The following is a 19456-nucleotide window of genomic DNA, read 5'->3' on the forward strand; positions in this document are numbered from 1 at the left end:
AAAAAGTTCAATATTGTAGACTCACGATGTCCCACTCTAATAAGGTAATTAACTCTCTAAGGTCGTGTGGAGGTCTCTAAGGCTGGGATAACTGCGGCCTTGAGAATTGTGAAACCACGGCCATTCAAGAATTTGGGGGAGATTCACAAGGAGTGGACTGAGGCTGGAGTCAGTGCATCAAGAGCCACTGTTTTAAATGGATTTGTATTTTTATAGTTTTATATATTTTATCAAGTCCAAAGTCAACGCAGCCGTCTACTAGGACATTTTAGAGCATGCAGGTGCTGATTTCATTTTCCAGCAGGACTTGGCACCTGCCCGAGCTTCCAAAAGTACCAATACCTGGTTTAATGACCATGGTATATAGCACTGTGCTTGATTGGCCAGCAAACTCGCCTGACCTGAATACATAATCTATGGGGTATTGTCAAGAGGAAGATGAGCTACACCAGACCCAACAATGCAGACAAGCTGAAGGCCACTATCAAAGCAACCTGGGCTTCCATAACACCTCAGCAGGGCAACAGTCTGATCGCCCCCATGCCACGCCACATTGATGCAGTATTGAGTGCTTATATATATGAATATACTTTTCAGTGGGCTAACATTTCTGTATTAAAATCTTGTTTTATTGGTCTTATTTAATATTCAAATTTTCTGAAATACTGAATTTGAAGGTTTCATTAGCCGTAAGCCATAATCATCAAAATTAAAAAGAAATAAACAATTTAAATATTTCACTCTGCGTGTAATTAATCTATGTAATGACTTTCACTTTTTGAATTGAAATGTTGAAATAAATGAACTATTCCATGATATTCTAATATTTTGAGATGAACCTGTATGTGCAAGGCAGAGAAGTTATTACACTTACACTATGAACTGTAGAACTGTTCTCAACCCAACCCAACGATTAGTGGGTCAGAGAACACTCACTCCAACCTGACCACACAGACTCTTGTTTAGGACCCTTACCTTCATACCAAAGACCTGGGTTCCAATCCAGAACTCCTGTCTGTGGTTAGGTTTAAGCAACAGAAGGTTTTGTATGTTTTGACTCTCATAACACTAAATTAGAGTGTGGTATGGTTTGATACTGAAACGTATACCGACTTCAAAACCAGAATACCTACTCACCATTGGTATGTCAGTATACAACAAGTATATAATGAATCCTGTATCGACTTTGAACACTGCAGAGAACAATAGAAGTCTATCAGACTACCTTATATGTAGGGTAGCCAGTGTAAAAACGGAAGCCAAAGGATCCTGACCAAGTGTCTGTATGTGACAAGAGACAATGCACAACAGCAAGCGGAATAAAAAAAAAAATGAATGACAGTGATGGAAATTTGACCAGGTGAGACTTCTGAAATAAAGAGATACGAGAATCATAGTCTTTTAAGTAAACTTTATTCCTTGCAAGGAAGGTCAGACAATCATACAGCATGCGAAGAGCATTCTGGAGAGGGAATGACAAAGAAACAGTTGCAGGCGTGAACTTTCTATGCAGATGCAGTGAAGAGATGTGTGTGTGTGAAGTTTATAGCTAAGTGTGTGTGAGATAATATAGTGTGGTATAATGGTAAAATGTATCATTTCAACAGCTTCAAAAATCAACTCACATATTCAGTATAAAGACTTTATTGGTCGTAACTGCAATCTGTCATTACAAAATAAACCATAAACTGAGCAATTACTATGGTGACAGCAAAATCTGCTGTAGAATACATTCAACAGTTGCATTTCACGTGTAAGTCCTGTTTAATGACAATAATACATCTTATAGAGAAACATATGAAGGCACAAGATTTGGGGAACCTGGAATGTGTTTATAGGCACTTCATTGAAAAAGTGGTCAAAAATAAGCTTTACATAATCCTGATCATCATGACCTATGTGTGATACCGTGGAACAGACGTGCTTGCTCAGCCTTTCAAAACAACCTAAAAATGTTTTGTCAGTATAAGTGGCTGATAATCAAATGAGAATTCACCATAGTATGAAGACGAGACTATTCCAGAACCAGTCTAAAGGGTAGATATGCTAGTTCTACCCAGGACTGCTGCAGGGTGAGCGATAAGAGGCCTGGATTAATTGTAAACTGTGGTCAACACTCCCATCTTGACATTAGGAAATTTGCTGAGTGCAGAGAGAAGATGGTAAAGGGATATGTACACACTAGTTCTGTTCCAACATTCCAAGTGTATGACTCACTGTGAATTCAATCAATCTCAGTAGATCAATACGAATACCTTAATTTCTGAATATCCTAATGTTCAAATTGGTTGTGCCGATTCTTAGAAAATCGTTTTCCAATGGTATACTTATCTTAGGAGGGAGGTAAAACCACTTAATATGTTGTTTACAACTTATATCCCCATACTTCTTGGTGCAATTTCCAAATGAGGCTGAAAGCCCTTAAAATCATTTTAATAAATATAAATGTATATACAGTCACAGTGAATTTAATACCTCAGAGCCATTAGTTACTGACAAATATATACCCTGTGTGTTAAGACAGTGAAGGGGGAAAACAGCAGTAGCAAGAAGAAAAAAAGACTGTCACTGTGTACGTTAATATTGTTCATCACTACAGCACCAGCAGATCTGTCTTAGTACATTTTTGTATTCCATTAAGTTAATGTGTTTGCTTAGATCTATTCACAGGATGTGTTTCACGGTTTTTAGTCTTATACTTTCAGCTGCAGTCCCACGTGTCAAATAAATAAATAATTTATTGGAATACACTATGTGTAGTGACTCAATTTTCCAAGAGAACTGATTGGTCATGCTACGCTTATATAAATTCTGATCTGTTATCTCAAAGTAGCTGTTCGACGATTTACCAAGGGTCAAACCTGAAGTTACCTCACTGAACACAAATCCTAATCCAGAGTGCAGGTATCAGACTAAGAGCGAGTGGAACAACACACACACTCACATTAGCTGTTCAGACGCTCACTGAGATAATGCATTCTCCAGCCCCTATAACTACACCTAAGGTATTAACTCTCACACAACCTATTAACAGCGTGTCAGAAAGTAAGGTCTTCATTTTTTTTGCCCCATCTTTTACACACACGGTATCTGGCAGCTGTGATAGAGGCACATATTGTAAATGTTGGCTGGAAAAACCCTGTAAAACCAACACCAACCGCACCCTAAGTGCATTCATACTTAGTCCAGACCATCAGAAACTATGACTCTACCCTTGTTATCCAATTAGTTGGTAATTACTGTGTTGGCTTCTCTCTTCACTTTAAAACTGATAATGGCAGCAAAAGATTTCTATCCCTATAATGAATAGATAAAGTTTGTAGTTAGGCATACAGCTTGCAGCGGGGCATTAACTTTGCCACTTCCAATGCATCCGGGCCTTCAGATTGCCACAAAGAACCTTGAACTGATGGTGCACGTGGAAGGAACTCAAAATAAATACAAATACTAAACCTTTGTGTTCAAAATAAAAATTCACTTTCAAAATAAATCAAGTGTTACAAAAAACGTCATTGCAGAATAATATATTAACTGCGAGTAAAAATAAACAGTCATTCTGTGATTAATACGGAAGATCATAATTTAACATAAAAGAAAAAATATATATTCTATAGTTTAATTAACCAGATAAATACAAAATAAAAAAAATGCTTAAGATCAGCAATAAATACATTTTGATAAATAAGCAGTGATGACCAGAGCCCCAACACTAAAGACTCTGAGAAACAAACTAGAAAATAACATGACCATAATAATAATAATTGAATATGGTGGAATCAACAGAAGAGTTCAGGTTCAACTGATTTCAGACAGCTGTCTAACATATCACCTCAGAGACAGAATTGATCTGAGGGGGGTTGGAAAGGGATGGGATTGAAAAGGCTAAACAGCTGAACTATTTAGGGTTTAATGATATTAACTTTGCAGCAGAGTTTTAACTTTAAAGACTCTGAGGTGGCAAATTAATAGCAGGAACCTAACAATGGCTAAGAGGTCACCCAAACTACCAAAGAAAAGACATTATCTTTCTTACATCCTCTCTTGCTAAAGTGTTGTCTTTTTCAAGACAGACTTCAGTGACAACTGCAGTCAATAGACATTTTTTCTTTTACAAAAAGACTTAGAAAACAGCACCGAGTGTTTTCTGTGGGTGATCCAGAGATACTAGTTCAGAGATGCTGATGTTGATCTAAAGCAAATCTATTTTGACTCTTTGAACATAAACTAAATTCCACCCACGGTCAATGTTTTGGGACGGAGGCTGAAATCTTAAGAGACTGGAAAAGGAAAAGCTTGACTATACAAGTTAATAAAAGGGAAGTGTAAGAATATTTCTTGTAATTTGAGTGAAACTCCCCTTTAATTCAAGCTTTGACTTCAGAATTTCTATTGAATCCTGTTCAAAAACTTTCTGCACTCCAAACCCCTAGAGAAAGATAACTGACCACCAGCTCAGTGAAACAAGGCACATAATAATCCAAGTCATCCTCACAAAATAAACAATTACATGGCAAGGAACAGGAAGCTGGACACGACTAGAAGAGAAGTCTAATTTAGAAACGTTCTCCGGTTCACTTTGTGGTAACTATCATTTAAAAGTTGAACACTGAGCTATGATAAGCCCGGAGGTGTAAAGATTCCAGCACAGGTCATTACCCTCCACTGGACAATGAACACACAAACTGACCCCAATGCCACTCTGTCTGCACCAACAAGTCATTAAACTTCTTTATAGTGTGACATCTGAGCTTCTTCTCAAAATCATTTACATTTACTTCATCATGGCCTCCAATGCAGGGCCTGTACGTTAAGATGTTTCTGGTGTACCAACTGTTCATCACGGTGAGGAGACTTGATCGGTGTTTGGTGGGGTCCTTAAGGGCGAGACAATCCTCAAATGAGAAGGCATCCGGTGTTCTCCTACTCCTGTAAACAACACAGAGAGGAGGAGGAGGGAGTTATTGAAGTTGGTGGTCTCAATCGTCTCTTTCCCTCCTGCTCTCCCTCAGGTCAAACAATGCCGGGGTCCACCTCAATCATCAGAGATTGAAAGCCTGCTGAAGATGGGGAGACGACGAGAGGCATCCAGGAGGGGGGACTCAGAGCCACTCTGGCTGCCCATGCTGCTCTGGTACCCCTCTTGGTCAGACAGAGAGTCTGGGGGAATGGGGGGGCTCTCTGATGTGGGTTGAAAACAGCAAGGAGTGGTTGGGGAAGAGGGGACCAGACCTTGAGGCTTGCATGGAAGTGGGTGATCCAAGCTTTGGCCAAAGAGGCTGGTAAGCTCCTGGCTTGAGTAGGTGAAGGGGTTGCTCTGCAACACCGTCAGGTCTTCAGTGGAGAACACTGTTGGAGGAGTGACTGAGGTGGGGTTATCATCCAGGCCGCCTGAGCTGGGGAAGCCAGCGAAGCTGAAGCTGTGTTGCAGCCGAGGGCGCACCATCTTGTTAAAGACAGAGAGGGGAGGGGGCCCACGTCGCTCCTCTGCATTGTGAATAAAATGGCAGCGAGGGCCGTATGGGCAGAAACCAATTGTGTGGAAGGTGCGGCACAGCTCAGTCTTATACTTTGGGTGACGGCTGAGGCTGCGCAGCTCATGCAAGCCATGGGCAAATTGGCACTTATCTCCGTACTTGCAGGAGCCGTTCTCCTCAAAGGGTCTGCACAACTCGGTTTTATAACGGCTAGGGTTGACTTGGCTACTTACCCCCACACACACTTGATTACCTGGCCGTAGCCTGTCCCCTAGCTCTGAGTAAGAGCGCTCACGAAAATAGTTCTCCTTGTTGTTGCCACTGCAGCTGTTACCGGGCAACACTGAGGGATCCATTTTAAGGCTGTTGACAAACTGATCCTGAATGAACTTCGTACTGGGGAGGCTGACTGAGTGACGGCGCTGGAAAAGGTCTACTGGAGAGGGGGCCTCCACCACCTTCCTGTCCAGCGGAGACTCAATGGGGTTGCAGGAATGGTTGGCACTGGAGCATGTGGCAGGCGTCAGCCGAGTTCCACCAAGACTATTGTTGTTGCTGTATTTGAACATCTCATTGTCCTGTAAAGAGAAGAAAGTTAAGTAAGTGCATGGTAATATTAATAGTTTCCACCATGGTAATATAGTCGTGTATAAGTAGTGTGTGATGCGTTTATGAAACCTTTCTGATAAGTGCATCCATTTTGAACAGACCCTCTGGGTAAAGCAATCAGAAAGTAGTCAACGTTCTCACAAGCAGGTTTGGGACCATAGAGCTTTACATTTTAAATACTGATAATAGCTTGGCAACAAGCACCAAAAATCCTATCTAGTTATGCTGATTGGCGATACACAATCGATATTTTATTAAAAAAAGACTGTTAAAAATAATATAAATTAAACTAATTCATTAAGTATTTGTACAAGTAGGTAAAGAAGCCATAAGTGGAATAGTATTAGACTAAAGGCATGCTTCTGCATTTTCACGGGCCCGGAAGCGCAAGAGCCCTGCCGGGCTCCCTACGTGCTATCATAGCCCTTCTTACGTGCGTCGGACAATTTTTCTAACTAGACGGCAAAGCCCCGCAAGCGTCACCCGCCCGCAAGGGCTATGATTGGTCTGCTAACTACATCATTTCCGGAGTCGCATTTCCGGTTCATGCCCGGAAACCACGGAAGATTTAGAAGAACGAATATGGACCAAATAGAAGAGCACTTGGCAGAAGAGATCCGAAACTATGACCACTAGTATAACCCGTCACTGACCGGCGGATTTACCAGCCAAAAAAAGGCTCTGAGGAGCCACCGTGGCGATATAAATAAATCGCTCTTCTGTGTGCCACACACGAAGAAGAGCCGACTTCGACAAAAAACATTACTCCGCCTAGTGTTCTGGCGGGGAATTGCATGGCAACACGCTCAACGGTTGGAAAACCATGAATGACAGCGAGTCCTGCGTTACAGCTGCGTGCTTGCGGGCCCCTGACAACGCAGAAGCATGCTCCGGCCTTAATAAACTACTCATGGAAGAAATTTGAATAGATGTCATCTGGGAGCTGATGTGAGCGTGACGCACACTGAGCAGTCACAGATTAAAAAAGTTAGACGGGTCATGTTACATGATTTAAGATTTAATACCACAATAAAATCAGATGAATAAACTGAAATTTGTCCTCTAGTAGATACTTATTATTATATGATTATTACTCCAAAAATACACAGAAAATGTATATTATACATGAGGCTAACTTCTTATAGAGAATCTGGCAGTTTCAGAGTTAATATCAGAGTTTTAAGCACTTCAAGTTACAGTTGTGAGACTTATAGGTTGATGTTTCTACAAAAATGTATAACTCTTTCATGTTTAGTAGGTGTTTTATCTCTTTGAGATACTGGGAACCCGTTTTACACTTCACGTGAACATAATACAATCTTTTTTTCCCAAAATTATGTATTTTGCCTCGCCCAGAATGAAAAGGGTGATGAAACACCAAAGATAATTATCCTTGATAGAAATATAAGATATGGTCTATAGAACTCAACCCATCCATGTTATGACAAACATACCGCTGAAATATTATCTTAACCAGCACTGCTTCAAAATCAGGACAGTCGCACATTAAAAGGTCTGGTGGTCCTTTATGGGTCAAAGTCTGCTTCACTCCCCGTCTAACCTGTGTTCACTTTACACGAACAATAAACACCTTTGCTGATCACAAGTTATTAGGACTAGGGGTGCAACGATTAGTCGACGTCGTCGACAAAAATCGATGACAAATAGTTGCCGACGAATTTACTCGTCGAAGAATCGTTGGTGACGTCATAGCGCGTGTTTTTCGAGCCCCGCAGCGGAACTAAAGGTCGTTTTACCGTAGGTGGAGTGAGCCATCTCGCTCCCTTCGTATCTCTGAAAGTCGTGCATGTGCAATAGCGACGAAACATGGACCAATGGCAGCGTCGCTGCCTCGCGCACCAGGAAGTAAAAAGTTCGGGAGATCTTCTCTCTTGACATGGCCCGAGAAAAACTACCTGCAGTATCTGTACAGCGGACCTGCTCTCCATGGAAGCAGGACACGCGCGTGTGAGGAGGCACGTGTAACATCGGAACGGAGACGATGCGGACTCGCCTCTGTCAGATAGCCTGTTAGCTAGCTTGCTATATACCTGTGCACAGGATTCTAGAATCCATTACAACAATATGGTTTAAACTTTTTTTTAACGAGTTTAAAAGCGAAATGTTATATTATGCCTGACAAACGTCTTTTTTTAAATCACAATTATTTAGTCCGAAGAAGACTGTAGTTTCGTTTGTTGATGTTTTTATTAATGTTATTTTCCCTGTCCTTTTTTGTTAACACGAAAAATGGATACTTGATTTTTAATTCATTTTTAGTAACAGCACTTGGCCTGTTCTTGGTTCACAGTAAAAAGGGAAACTTAAATTTAAATTATTTTTTTTTATTAGCACTTTGCCTGTCCTTGGTTTTAAACGGACAAAAACTTGATTTTTCTTTGCTGTTGTGTCAACAGTACCCTTATATGCAGCAAAGTTTAATAAAATACTTTTTTTTAATGAAGTATCAAACTTTATTGTCTTTATTTTCAGTCATCACATGCCTCGAACAACCTCAAGCTAAATTTAAAAGCTGCTTGCTAAATAATAGCAATTGAGAATTTCTGTCATTCATAATCCGATGAGTCGATTAATCGTTTCAATAATCGGTGACTAATCGACTATCAGAATAGTCGTTAGTTGCAGCCCTAATTAGGACACAAACAGTACTGATGTTTACTGTGGGTTTGTTTGAGTCGCTCTAGAGTTCCACTCCGCTCCAGCGCTTCCGTGTTTTCGTGACAGGGCTTTGTGTAGACGCGATAAACATAAGTACCGGATCCAAAAAAAATTCTGGATTCCGGCAATCCAGGTTACGTATGGAAGTCAGTAAATGCATACATTACATTCATACATGCATACATGCATAAATAAATAAGTAAATAAATAGCCAGATAGATAGATAGATAGATAAAAGACAGTTCATAGAGAATGAATAGGGGATTATTTCAGTTTTCTTTTTGGTCTTAGGAATGTTCTGTCGAACATGTAGACAGCATAGACAGGCAGTTGTGAGAGGAAACCAGACCCGGCCATTTATAGAGTCTCCCTGCCAGTCCTACAGAAGGGACAAACTGGACAAACACATGACGTCTGAGCATCACAGAATAGCCTGTCAGCGCCGGTCAGAAATCCAATGTACAGTTCAAAATCATTAAAAGAAACACATTAACATCATGATTCCTTTAAGGTTTTGTGTCCGTGAAGTTTTTGCACGACCCTTTCTTAGTTTTTGCACTTCAGTTAATGTGTAGAAGACAATGTTGTTCACAGAATTAAATGTGACATTTGAAGTGAGTTAAGCAGTCTTATTTTCCTCATTTTTTGTAATGCCTTTGAATAATTTGGGGGACATGAAGCGCAGAATCGAAATGCAATACTTGCTGTATCGCAATATGTTAAGAATCGCTATAATATTGAATCGTGGCCCAAATATCGCAATACTATCGAATCGTCACATTTTTTGCCAATTCCCGCCCCTATTTTAGTGTGACTTGAATAGTCTTAATGAACAGCCAACTCTGATTTGACTGGCAAAGTTTTTGGTTGGGTAAAGCCCTATAATGGATACACAGTAACAGTCAATCTCAAAGTGGCCCATTTTTCTGTTGTTCAGAGCATAGGTCCATATCTTTTCAATTCACACGTAGAGCTGATCTTTAAAATAATCTTGTGAATCAATATTATTGTTAGTTTAAACGCTACTTCTGCCACATTTAAGTTAAAAGGAACACTTTATAACATAATCTGCCAGAAAAACTTCCCTCCTGTCTACAGCCTGGGGTTGTGTGTGTGTGTTTGTCTCTGTCACTCTATTCAAACAGATGACACATTTATTTAGTTATTAATCGATGGGGCCAAATCAAGAATCGTTTCGGTCACTTTAACACTGATGTCCTGGCTGTTTGTGTCTCGTGTTGCATGTGGAGGTGAAGGTGTGTGCATCATTCTTCTTCTCTAATGTGTTTAAAATGCGTTCCTCAAGATTGAATCAAACAGACACAAAGTAATGACTTCCAGTACTGTACAGGTCTTAATAACATCTGATAAGTGTTGGTCTTTACTTCGAAAAAAAGGTAGTGTAGGCCAGGGCGGAGTTAGGACAATTCAACAGGATACTCTGGCATGGTAAATTGCGACCGGGACCGGGTGCTTCTGCCCTGATCCTGAAACCGGCCGTATTAAATTTGCAGCAGTAGCCCCGCCTGTGATTTAGAGCCTAGTTGACAAAGTTTCCTCTCGTGTGACTGCCCCTGTGTACCCGTTTGGTTCAAACACTCCTCATCTTTTTAAAGGGATAGTTCACTCATAAATTAGAATTCACCCATTATCTACTAACCCCTCTGCCGATGGAGGGGTAACTGCAGCTACTGCAAGTTCTTGCGAGAACACTGGTGAGTATTGCGAGAACTCGCGATAGCTGCAATGACTGCAGGGGTAATTACGAGATAGACAACTGCAGACATTTAGGCTAAAAACATGGTTTAAATTACGTCTTCAAGTCGAATTTGAATGGCATTCAGTCACTTGGATGACACCTCTGGAACAGTATGGAGGCATTTTATGTGTTTTTTTGGTCACCAATTACTTAATTTGTATTGGATTTTGCTTCAATACTGCTATTATGTCTTACTTTTTAATAAAATGAGGCTATTGATTTATCACGGTGGATGGTATTGCACAATCGATGTTGTGGTCCAAATATTTATATCAGTATTCAATCTGACCCACACTTTGACTTGTAGCCATCTAGTTATAATCTAATAATATTACTTGTAGGTAACACTAGCGTGACCATTGTGTCACTATTAGATTAATGTTACACTGATGGCTAGTTGCCGGCTTTAGCGCTGTGCGGCAGGAGCGTGCCACAGTCTGCTCTCCGCTGCCTGCAGTTTGGCAGTGTGGCAATATACTATGCCCTACTGGTGCTTTTCAGCATCTTTATTAAAGTAACCAGGTGAATTTACAAACTCTTAAACTTAAAGCTGCTGGCGACTAGCTTTGCAGCTCATTATTTTATCTCAATAACTATTTTAATACATTGACATGTCTTATTTGAGATGTCAAAATATTTAATTGAAATTCTTTTGAGGGAGAAATTTTCCTCCTCCACCTGAAGTTGTTCAAAGGAAACGGACTCTCAGAACTAACTCAGAATTGTTTGTGTCGTGTTAACAATGGCATATTAATTCATCCATATTTCCTTAATGTATTTTGCAATTTCACCATCAGGTGAACATAAGTTAAAGGCTATGAACTTCTTATTAAGAAACATGAAATATGTATTGGTAATGTAATGGTATCAGCCAATTATAGGTTATCATATCGGCCAGAAAAATCCATATCGTGCATCCCTCATTATTATGCAGAGATGGGTTCTGCCGTGTCATCTGCTCTCATTCCATGCACCTCCGTCATGGCACCGTCTCTGAGCAGCAGCTAAACTTCCCTCTGCTGTTGTTTTGGCTGATAACACAGATAGCTGGTCCTCCCTGTCCGTTTTACACTATCACATAAAAGTTGCAACAGCTCATGGGAAAAGTCTCACCGCTGCAGAGGATTCGCAGCTAATTCGCTTTGAACAAACTTGGGACAAACAAAGCCATGTGCTGCAACTTTTTACCTCCGGTGACACAGTTTTAACTGAGTGTACATCCAGCCAGACACAGAGGAGCCAACACAAGTTAACTAGAAACAGCTAAGGGGATCTGTAGTTACAAACTTATTTGACACTGTTAGGTACAAAGTTCGAATCACGTTACAAGTCATGGAGACCCGTCTAACTTTTTAATCGGTGACTTCTCAGTGTGCGCCACGCTCACATCACCTCCCATATGACGCTAACAAACACTCGCCTGTTAACCACCAGTGCAAAGATTACATTCCAAAGGCATACTATAAAACCTCTGAGTAGATGAATGGCGTATACCATGGGGAGTCGACAACCGAGCAGGTGACGCGAGTTACGAGCCTGGAAAACTTCAAGTCAAACTTCAAATTGCAGCATGAAAAGTGTCTAGGCTAATGTTAGCATGTTTTGAGCAGAAAAGACCGTCAGTCGGCCGACTCCTGCGGAGGCGTCATTTACCTTATTGGCGACTTCTCCGTATTCCAGGAAAGGAGATATAACAGTTGCTGTCATGTTGGCTTGTGAAGGATAAGAGCTGCTGTTTCACTTCGGTAGTTGTTGTTTACTGCTCCGTGAAGAGCCCCCTTCTGCCGCGTCGTTCTGCTGCGCACTTCGTTTTCAGCAGGCAGCGGCCATGGCTGCGGTGTGGGCGGGCCAACTGTGCAGCCTGTGGCACACAGCGCCCCTGCTGGACGCACCTGGTGCAGAGTCTGATCAGGGCTTCAGAGGAACATTTCAGAAATACACTTTCAAATAAAAACATCTTCCTTCTCCTTGCATAAAGATACACACCTTACGTATTGTGCTATATGATGCTAACAAAGTGCAATCATAGGCCGTATTAAAAAAGTGCAACACATTGGTAGATGAAGCACACAGGTGACAGACTCCCACCTGTGGCATTATGAGGTTGATATGGCGCACAACTTAGATAAGATAAGATAAGAAGATTAGTCTTTATTGGTCCCAAAATACTATGAGGTGTATGACCAGAACAACAAACTACATGTGACTGATACAGTACTTGGCCATGCAAGTGACGGTGTGAGTCAAAACAAAGTATCCACCAAACCAACCCACTGATTTACAGAGCATCTGGGAGAGTTTATCACAATAACAAACATCACAACTATTAAGTTTTTTCATTTCAATTCAATAACATAGAGCATAGACCAGTGCATACATTATTTAAAAATGTATTTGAATGATAGTCAACCGCTACAAGCTACAGAATTACTTAATAGAATCAACAGCTTTCTGCTACAGTACTGACAGAACTGAGCATTACTTCAAGTTATATACTAGTGTTGTTGTACAAAGTTGAGTTTGTTTGTGGAGACTCACTTTTTCTGGTTACTTTCTTGGAACTGGTAATGTTGTTGCATCTTCTCAAGTTCCATCTAATTTGAAAGCAGTTTGCAGAAGTTTGACTCAAATGCTCATTTGTTGACTGCTCTGGACTTAAACATTTTTTTTTATTATTTCCTTTCACTAAGACCAGACTAAAATGTCCAGTGCGTTAGTTAAATGTATAGTTAGTTAGTTAAAAAGTAAATGTTCTGAATGAGTTACTATACAAGTAAATCAAAATTCGATCATGGTCCACCACCACTATCCACGATCAGCTGACAACATGATACAGGATCCGCCATCCCCATCACGATCAGCCAGCACGATACAGGAAATGAGGCACAGGCTGATGTAAGCATGTTTTGAGCAGAAAAACTCCCACCAATCAACAGAGTAGGTGGTTTAAGACACCAACTTTCAGCCACCTTCAATGCTGTCCTAAGTTCTCTCTCCAGACAGCTCAACACCCAACCATACCCCAACCCCAATGACACTAATGAATCACACAATGGCAAGGCTGGGTCTACAACTTACAGGTATCAACAGACATTCACACCTTGACTCAGAGGACCCCAACATCGGTACAAACCCACACAGGTTAAATACCTGAAACCTCCCATATGAAGAAGCCTCTTGGATGAGAGGTGAAATGTCTTCAAGAAAGACAAGCAGGAGCAGTTGCCTATATATACTTTACTTGTTCAACTTCTGTAGATACAACAAAATGTGTATTTGTATGTGCATCTGTTTTTTTATAGCCATGTAAGGAATATAAAGCCGGCAACCACAGCCCCCACCTGATCATCATGCATACTCAATATAATAACAGCAGCTGATATAATTCTAGTGTCATCTGCACAGGGCGTGTGTTCACCTTTTCACAATCTATTTCACAGCTTAGTCTTTTAGTGACTGTTCACTGGCTGCTGAGAGACAGAGTCAGAAGTTTTGAATGCCTGAGTGTGTTGTCCCATTAACAAAATTCCTCCCTCCCCTCTCTGAATGCTGTGGCTCTTTCATTGCTGTGAAATAACATGGCTTCTGTTTTCTGGATGGCAGAACAGAAGAAAATAAACACAGTGGTGTATGTAGTAAGTTGCTGCATTAAAGGGGAATGTCTTGTCAGTGATGGAGATTATACACTGAGAGTAAAGGCTGAAAGAGGTCACGTCCCGAAGCCTTCAGCACTGACACTTGAGGGCTGTTTAGAAAACAGAATCATCAGATCAGAACGAGCTCTGGTGCACAATTTGCTGCAAGCCAGTGTTTGGTGAAATATATACATTTTTGTGTCTTGTGTAATTTTTTGCGCAAAGCTGAAAATTATAGATACACCTGTTAGAACTCCATGACATGCCCAAAGGGAAAATCTTTTAAAATAATTAAATTGATTGCACAAATAGCATGATGAAATGAAAGGAAACAAGAGGAGCAAGTATAAAAAACAATAATGGTGTCTATAGGGTTATATTTTTTGCAATTACAAAACCAATATCATTAAATTCCAGCAAAAAAATATAATTTGCAAAAATTCGATTCAGTCCAAATATGATTTATCTGTAGTGGTATACATCTGTCATAGATTCCGGTTTTGATTTACTGGGTGACAAAACTTTCCATTTTAGAAAGAAAATCTTTCCCCTTTTTTGATTAAACATTTTATTTTTAATGCACAAAAAATAAAACTTTATTTATTGTATCATGCTTGTGTCAGTATCCTCAGGAGCCTTTAATTATCATCAGTGAAAGTCATTCAGCAGCACTGTATGTGATTTACATATGCGTCATTAACTACCAGACTTAGTTCAACTTTTTAGCTTGCAACACAAACGTATTTATACTGCATTGGGTGATGCAAAATTCTTGGTCAATGGCGCCATCCAAAGGACATAGTCTGCAACAAACAAACCAAGCAATCACATTTCCCCCCTGCAAATTAAAATGCAGCTCATATACAAAACTGACACGAACAGACAGAACTGACATCGTCAGACATCACAGTGAATAGTAGCCTTTTCCATATACTTGGATATCAGCACACAGGATTTTTTGCAGAGGTTTTTTAGCAACTTATCGAAGGTATCGAACTAGCAGAGTTGTTGAAGCCAAGACACACTGTTTCACTAATGTGAGATTGGAAATGACCCAGCTCGTGCAGTTACAGCTGCAGGGTCAGGTCTGCAAAGAAGTGCTCAGGGCATGATGGGAGTTTCCCCCAACAATCTTGGCCTATTGCAACATATCTAAGGGATGCTTCTGGAATCAACTGAGCCAGCCTCCACCATTACCTTGATTGGGAGATTCATGTTTTAAGCCTAACCTAAGAGAGTGAGTCTATCACCTGAAGCCAAACTGGAAACTGGTTCCAAAGGAGAGGAGCCTGACAGCTTTCCTCTGCGTTTTCCATTCCAGTCAGTTCTTACCCTGCATTGATAATTTCTCCTTTCAAGGCAATGTCCATTGCATTCAAATGTGCAGATAGATGAAACAAAACTGCCTGTTGACCAATAAAATATACTTCTGACTATATTGTCCCCTAGTAGCAGCCTAGAATACACAGTTCAGTTACAGTAAAGGCTCTTCAGTGTGCTTTCAACGCTATCAATTTGACAAAATTAAAAGAGGAAACCATGAACAATAAGAGAAACTAATACAGTTTAAAGTCCCATTGCTTTTGGTTCAGATTATGTCTGTGAGTGATGCGCGTGTGTGAGATCGGATGAGGGGCGGGGCGCAAACTTAGTTGCTACATTTGCGCTGACTTTCAGCACACTACCACTGAACACTCGCTTTACTCTAAATGTCTGTGGGAAATATCTCTACGGGGCAAAACCTGTGCCATGATGATGACTTCGTGACGTCTGGACAGCCCTATACTTCGGCGGTGATGTTCTCGGCCGGTGTGTTGGGCAATATCGTGGCACTGCTCCTGTTAAAAGTCCGCCGCGGGAGGACCAACCCAGCCAACCGGTCCCTTTACCAAGTCCTGGTCACTGTGCTTCTCCTGACGGACCTGCTTGGCTCCCTGTCTGTCAGCCCTGTTGTGCTGGCCGCTTATTTTCACAACAAAACACTGGTGGCGATGAGTTCGAACAAAGAGGTGTGTTCCTACTTTGGCTTCAGTATGACCTTCCTGAGCCTATCAACACTGGGCATCCTATGCGTAATAGCGCTCGAGCGATACCTCTCCATTGGCCATCCTTACGTGTACGAGAAGCACTCAAGCACACGCTGTGCTTACATTATCATTACGCTCGTCTACATGGGGAGCTTCTTTTTCTGTGTCACTCCTTTCATGGGTTTTGGTGACTACGTGCAGTACTGCCCGGGGACCTGGTGCTTTCTGCAGATGGAGAGAAACGATCGAGTTTACCCCGTTTTTTACGCTTCTCTCATCCTCATCATGAGCTCTATGACAGTAGTGTGCAACATATCTGTCATTTATCACTTGGTAATGATGCACAGGAGGGGTAAGGTCCGCCGGCTCTTCCGGCACCACAGGTCCATGACGGAGGAGGTGGCTCATCTCCTGCCACTAGCTTTCATCACTGTTGTCTTCATCTGCTGCACCTTCCCTTTAGTGGTAAGAGCTCTAATGGTTACAATTTTACAACAGTGTGGTTCATACTGAGGTATCAACAAGAAATCATTAAAACACAGACTGTTTTTTCTGGTATAGAGTATCAGAGTATATTGCTATAGGAAACAAAACAAAAGAAACACAGACATCTCTGTTTCAATCTTTTCCAGGTTGATATGTGGCTGTATTAGCCATTTATGCTTCATCAATCTAGCTCACAGATAAATGTTGTGCTCTTAGCTAAAACAAATATTTTGCTGATATAATTATTGTTTTTTGCCGATTGGGCAAATCGTTTGGCAAACTGATTCATTCACTTTAACAAATGAGATGAACCTACGTCACAATATCAAAAGTGCCCCTCCACCTCTACCAGCTACAACATGACAATACTGCCTAATACTGCACATAAAATTGAAATTATATTATAATACAGTATCCTTCAGAATTTAACACTGCACTCTGCACGAATGTGCGTTGCTCTGTTTGCTGGATTGCAGAGATACATTTCTATAACAGCTGAGGGGAACTGCATTTTAAACATTATAGGCTCTGAGTACACAGTATACTGTATACTGCGTATACTGCGTATACAGTATACTGCGTATACTGCGTTGCTCTGTTTGCTCTGTTTGCTGGATTGCAGAGATACATTTCTATAACAGCTGAGGGGAACTGCATTTTAAACATTATAGGCTCTGAGTACACAGTATACTGTCCTTACGGTAAAGCCTTGTTGTTATGCATTGTTGCACAGTCTACACTTGTACATGGCTGCTATCGTGATGCAGTGTTAGGCCTAATGATTATATTATGTTGTAATTATGTATTTACTTTTCTTTCCCATTCCCAACACTCACTCACACACACACACACACACACACACACACACACACACACACACACACACACACACACACACACACACACACACACACACACACACACACACACACACACACACACACACACACACACACACACCTCCCCAGCTCAGAGTGTACCTAATAGGCAACCCGGATGAGCCTCGCACAGGTGATTTGGGAGCTCTCCGTTTGCTCTCATTCCACTCCATCATTAACCCATGGGTTTTCATCATCCTCCGCCCATCTGCTCTGAAAATTATTTGGAAGAAGCTGCAGAAACCACATAAGTCGAAACACGTGGGAGGAGGCCATGCATTACAGCTCCAGAAACAGGAAAATGAGGACAATAGTGGACATGGACGAGTTGCACAAGGGTTCTTAGGCCTGTAGCATATTCTCTGTCTAAGGGTGGGTGAAGTGAACTGAAGAAAGGCGAAAAACCAAACAGAGCCGATGTTGCCACATCTCAGACAGCAGACACCAGGAAGCTCTCTAGATGATGTTGGAGTGTGAGGTCATGTTACTTAGGCAGCTATTTGGAGTGTCTCTTCTGTTTATCTAGTTGGGTCATTACGCACAGGTTTTGTTGCTAATAAATACAGAAATCTCTGTTTATCTGTGTGTCTGACTCTCTGATTTTCTGAACAACTCATCCCATCCACCCTAAGGACCATGTGTTTCTGAGGACTTCGGAGAGTGCAGAGTCAATTGAAGTGTTTTGGTGTGTTTGTATGTAATATTTCTCATATGAAGGACAGTTTTTTGGTGGACGGAAGGGACCCAGTTCCTTCAGCAGCAGCCTAACACAAGCAGTTCCAAAAAGGATCTACCACTCCAGAGGTGTGTGGTGGAAATTTGGTCAACAAACGAGGTTCTGAGACAAGTTTTCTTTGTAGGTTTATTCGTAAAAGCTTTCTGCAGAAAGGATCACACAGGCAAGGTGGAGGTTGCAAGTGAGATGAAATGTGAAGTGTCTGTGTTAATATTTAAGTGTCTCTATGTGGGTTACCCCCTGACGCCGAAACCAGCTGATAGGTTCAATCTTTTCTATGAAGAAGGTGAGATAAAAATGACCATTGGCGGCAGTTAATTAAGGGAAGTTTACAATCTGTTTTAAACTGTGGAGATTAGCCTGATAAATACAGGTCCTTTTTTTCCTTTACCTTGCAGTGGTTTAAAGTAAGTATTTCTTTCAACAGTGAAAAATGGACCTACAAGTTGCGGGATGTTCGTCTGTGTTCAGCTTTCTAATATGTGCAGGCTATGAATCTCCTTTACACAGGAACAACAATGTCCAGTGTCGAGAAGAACAATTTATTGAAGGCCTTTAACTGGTCATTTGTATTAGAAGAAATTGGCAAAAAATAGTATGACACATAAAAACTGGGTTTGGGGGCTTGCCAATGTGAAATTTAAGAACCACAGAGACCAAGAATTCTGAACATTTATTAAGAAACTTTTAACAATACAGAGAACTGGAGTGAGTTCAATTTAAATACAATTACCTCCAAGCTAGCTACATTTTGAACAAATATATGGTGACACTTATTTTGGCAAGGCCTTCTTCAAGAACAATTGCCCTAGGTTAGCTTTTTTGAGATAAAGTAGCTGCTCTGGACCATGTAACGGTTAAATATCATAATTCAAGGTCCCCAGTGGTAACAAAATCATCCAAATAAAAGTTTTGTTCTCTACTCCTAGTAAATCATATGTGATGATGGTTAGACCTGGGTTTCTTTAATGATTCAATCACAGCGGCAGAGTTTTACAGCGTAGAAGCATTTTTAGTCATCACACATGGCTGTAATGTAACATGGATGTGAGGATGCAGATTTATGCTAACTACTTTTCTCTTTAGCTTACTGTAAGCTGCACAGTGGATTTGAAGTCGTTTTGCATTTTTCTCCCAAGCGTGAGTGTTTTTGTTTCATTCCCTTCCTGTAGG

The 19456-nt window shown here is 40.9% G+C and overlaps 2 protein-coding genes across 2 annotated transcripts; one reads left to right on the forward strand and one right to left on the reverse strand.

Annotated features, from left to right (window-relative positions):
* Positions 1-1396: 1396 nt before the first annotated feature.
* LOC133024433 (mRNA decay activator protein ZFP36L1-like) lies at positions 1397-12359 on the reverse strand. The gene is made up of 2 exons (XM_061091543.1): positions 12175-12359; positions 1397-6052 (listed from the first exon to the last, which is right to left on the reverse strand). Exons 1-2 carry the CDS (start codon positions 12226-12228, stop codon positions 5033-5035), a joined length of 1074 nt encoding a protein of 357 aa, XP_060947526.1. The 5' UTR covers positions 12229-12359; the 3' UTR covers positions 1397-5032.
* Positions 12360-15865: 3506 nt separating this feature from the next.
* ptger2b (prostaglandin E receptor 2b (subtype EP2)) lies at positions 15866-17901 on the forward strand. The gene is made up of 2 exons (XM_061091104.1): positions 15866-16648; positions 17638-17901. Exons 1-2 carry the CDS (start codon positions 15866-15868, stop codon positions 17899-17901), a joined length of 1047 nt encoding a protein of 348 aa, XP_060947087.1.
* Positions 17902-19456: the final 1555 nt, after the last annotated feature.

Source organism: Limanda limanda, chromosome 18 (genome assembly GCF_963576545.1).
Source record: "Limanda limanda chromosome 18, fLimLim1.1, whole genome shotgun sequence".
Classification (NCBI taxonomy): Eukaryota; Metazoa; Chordata; class Actinopteri; order Pleuronectiformes; family Pleuronectidae; genus Limanda; species Limanda limanda.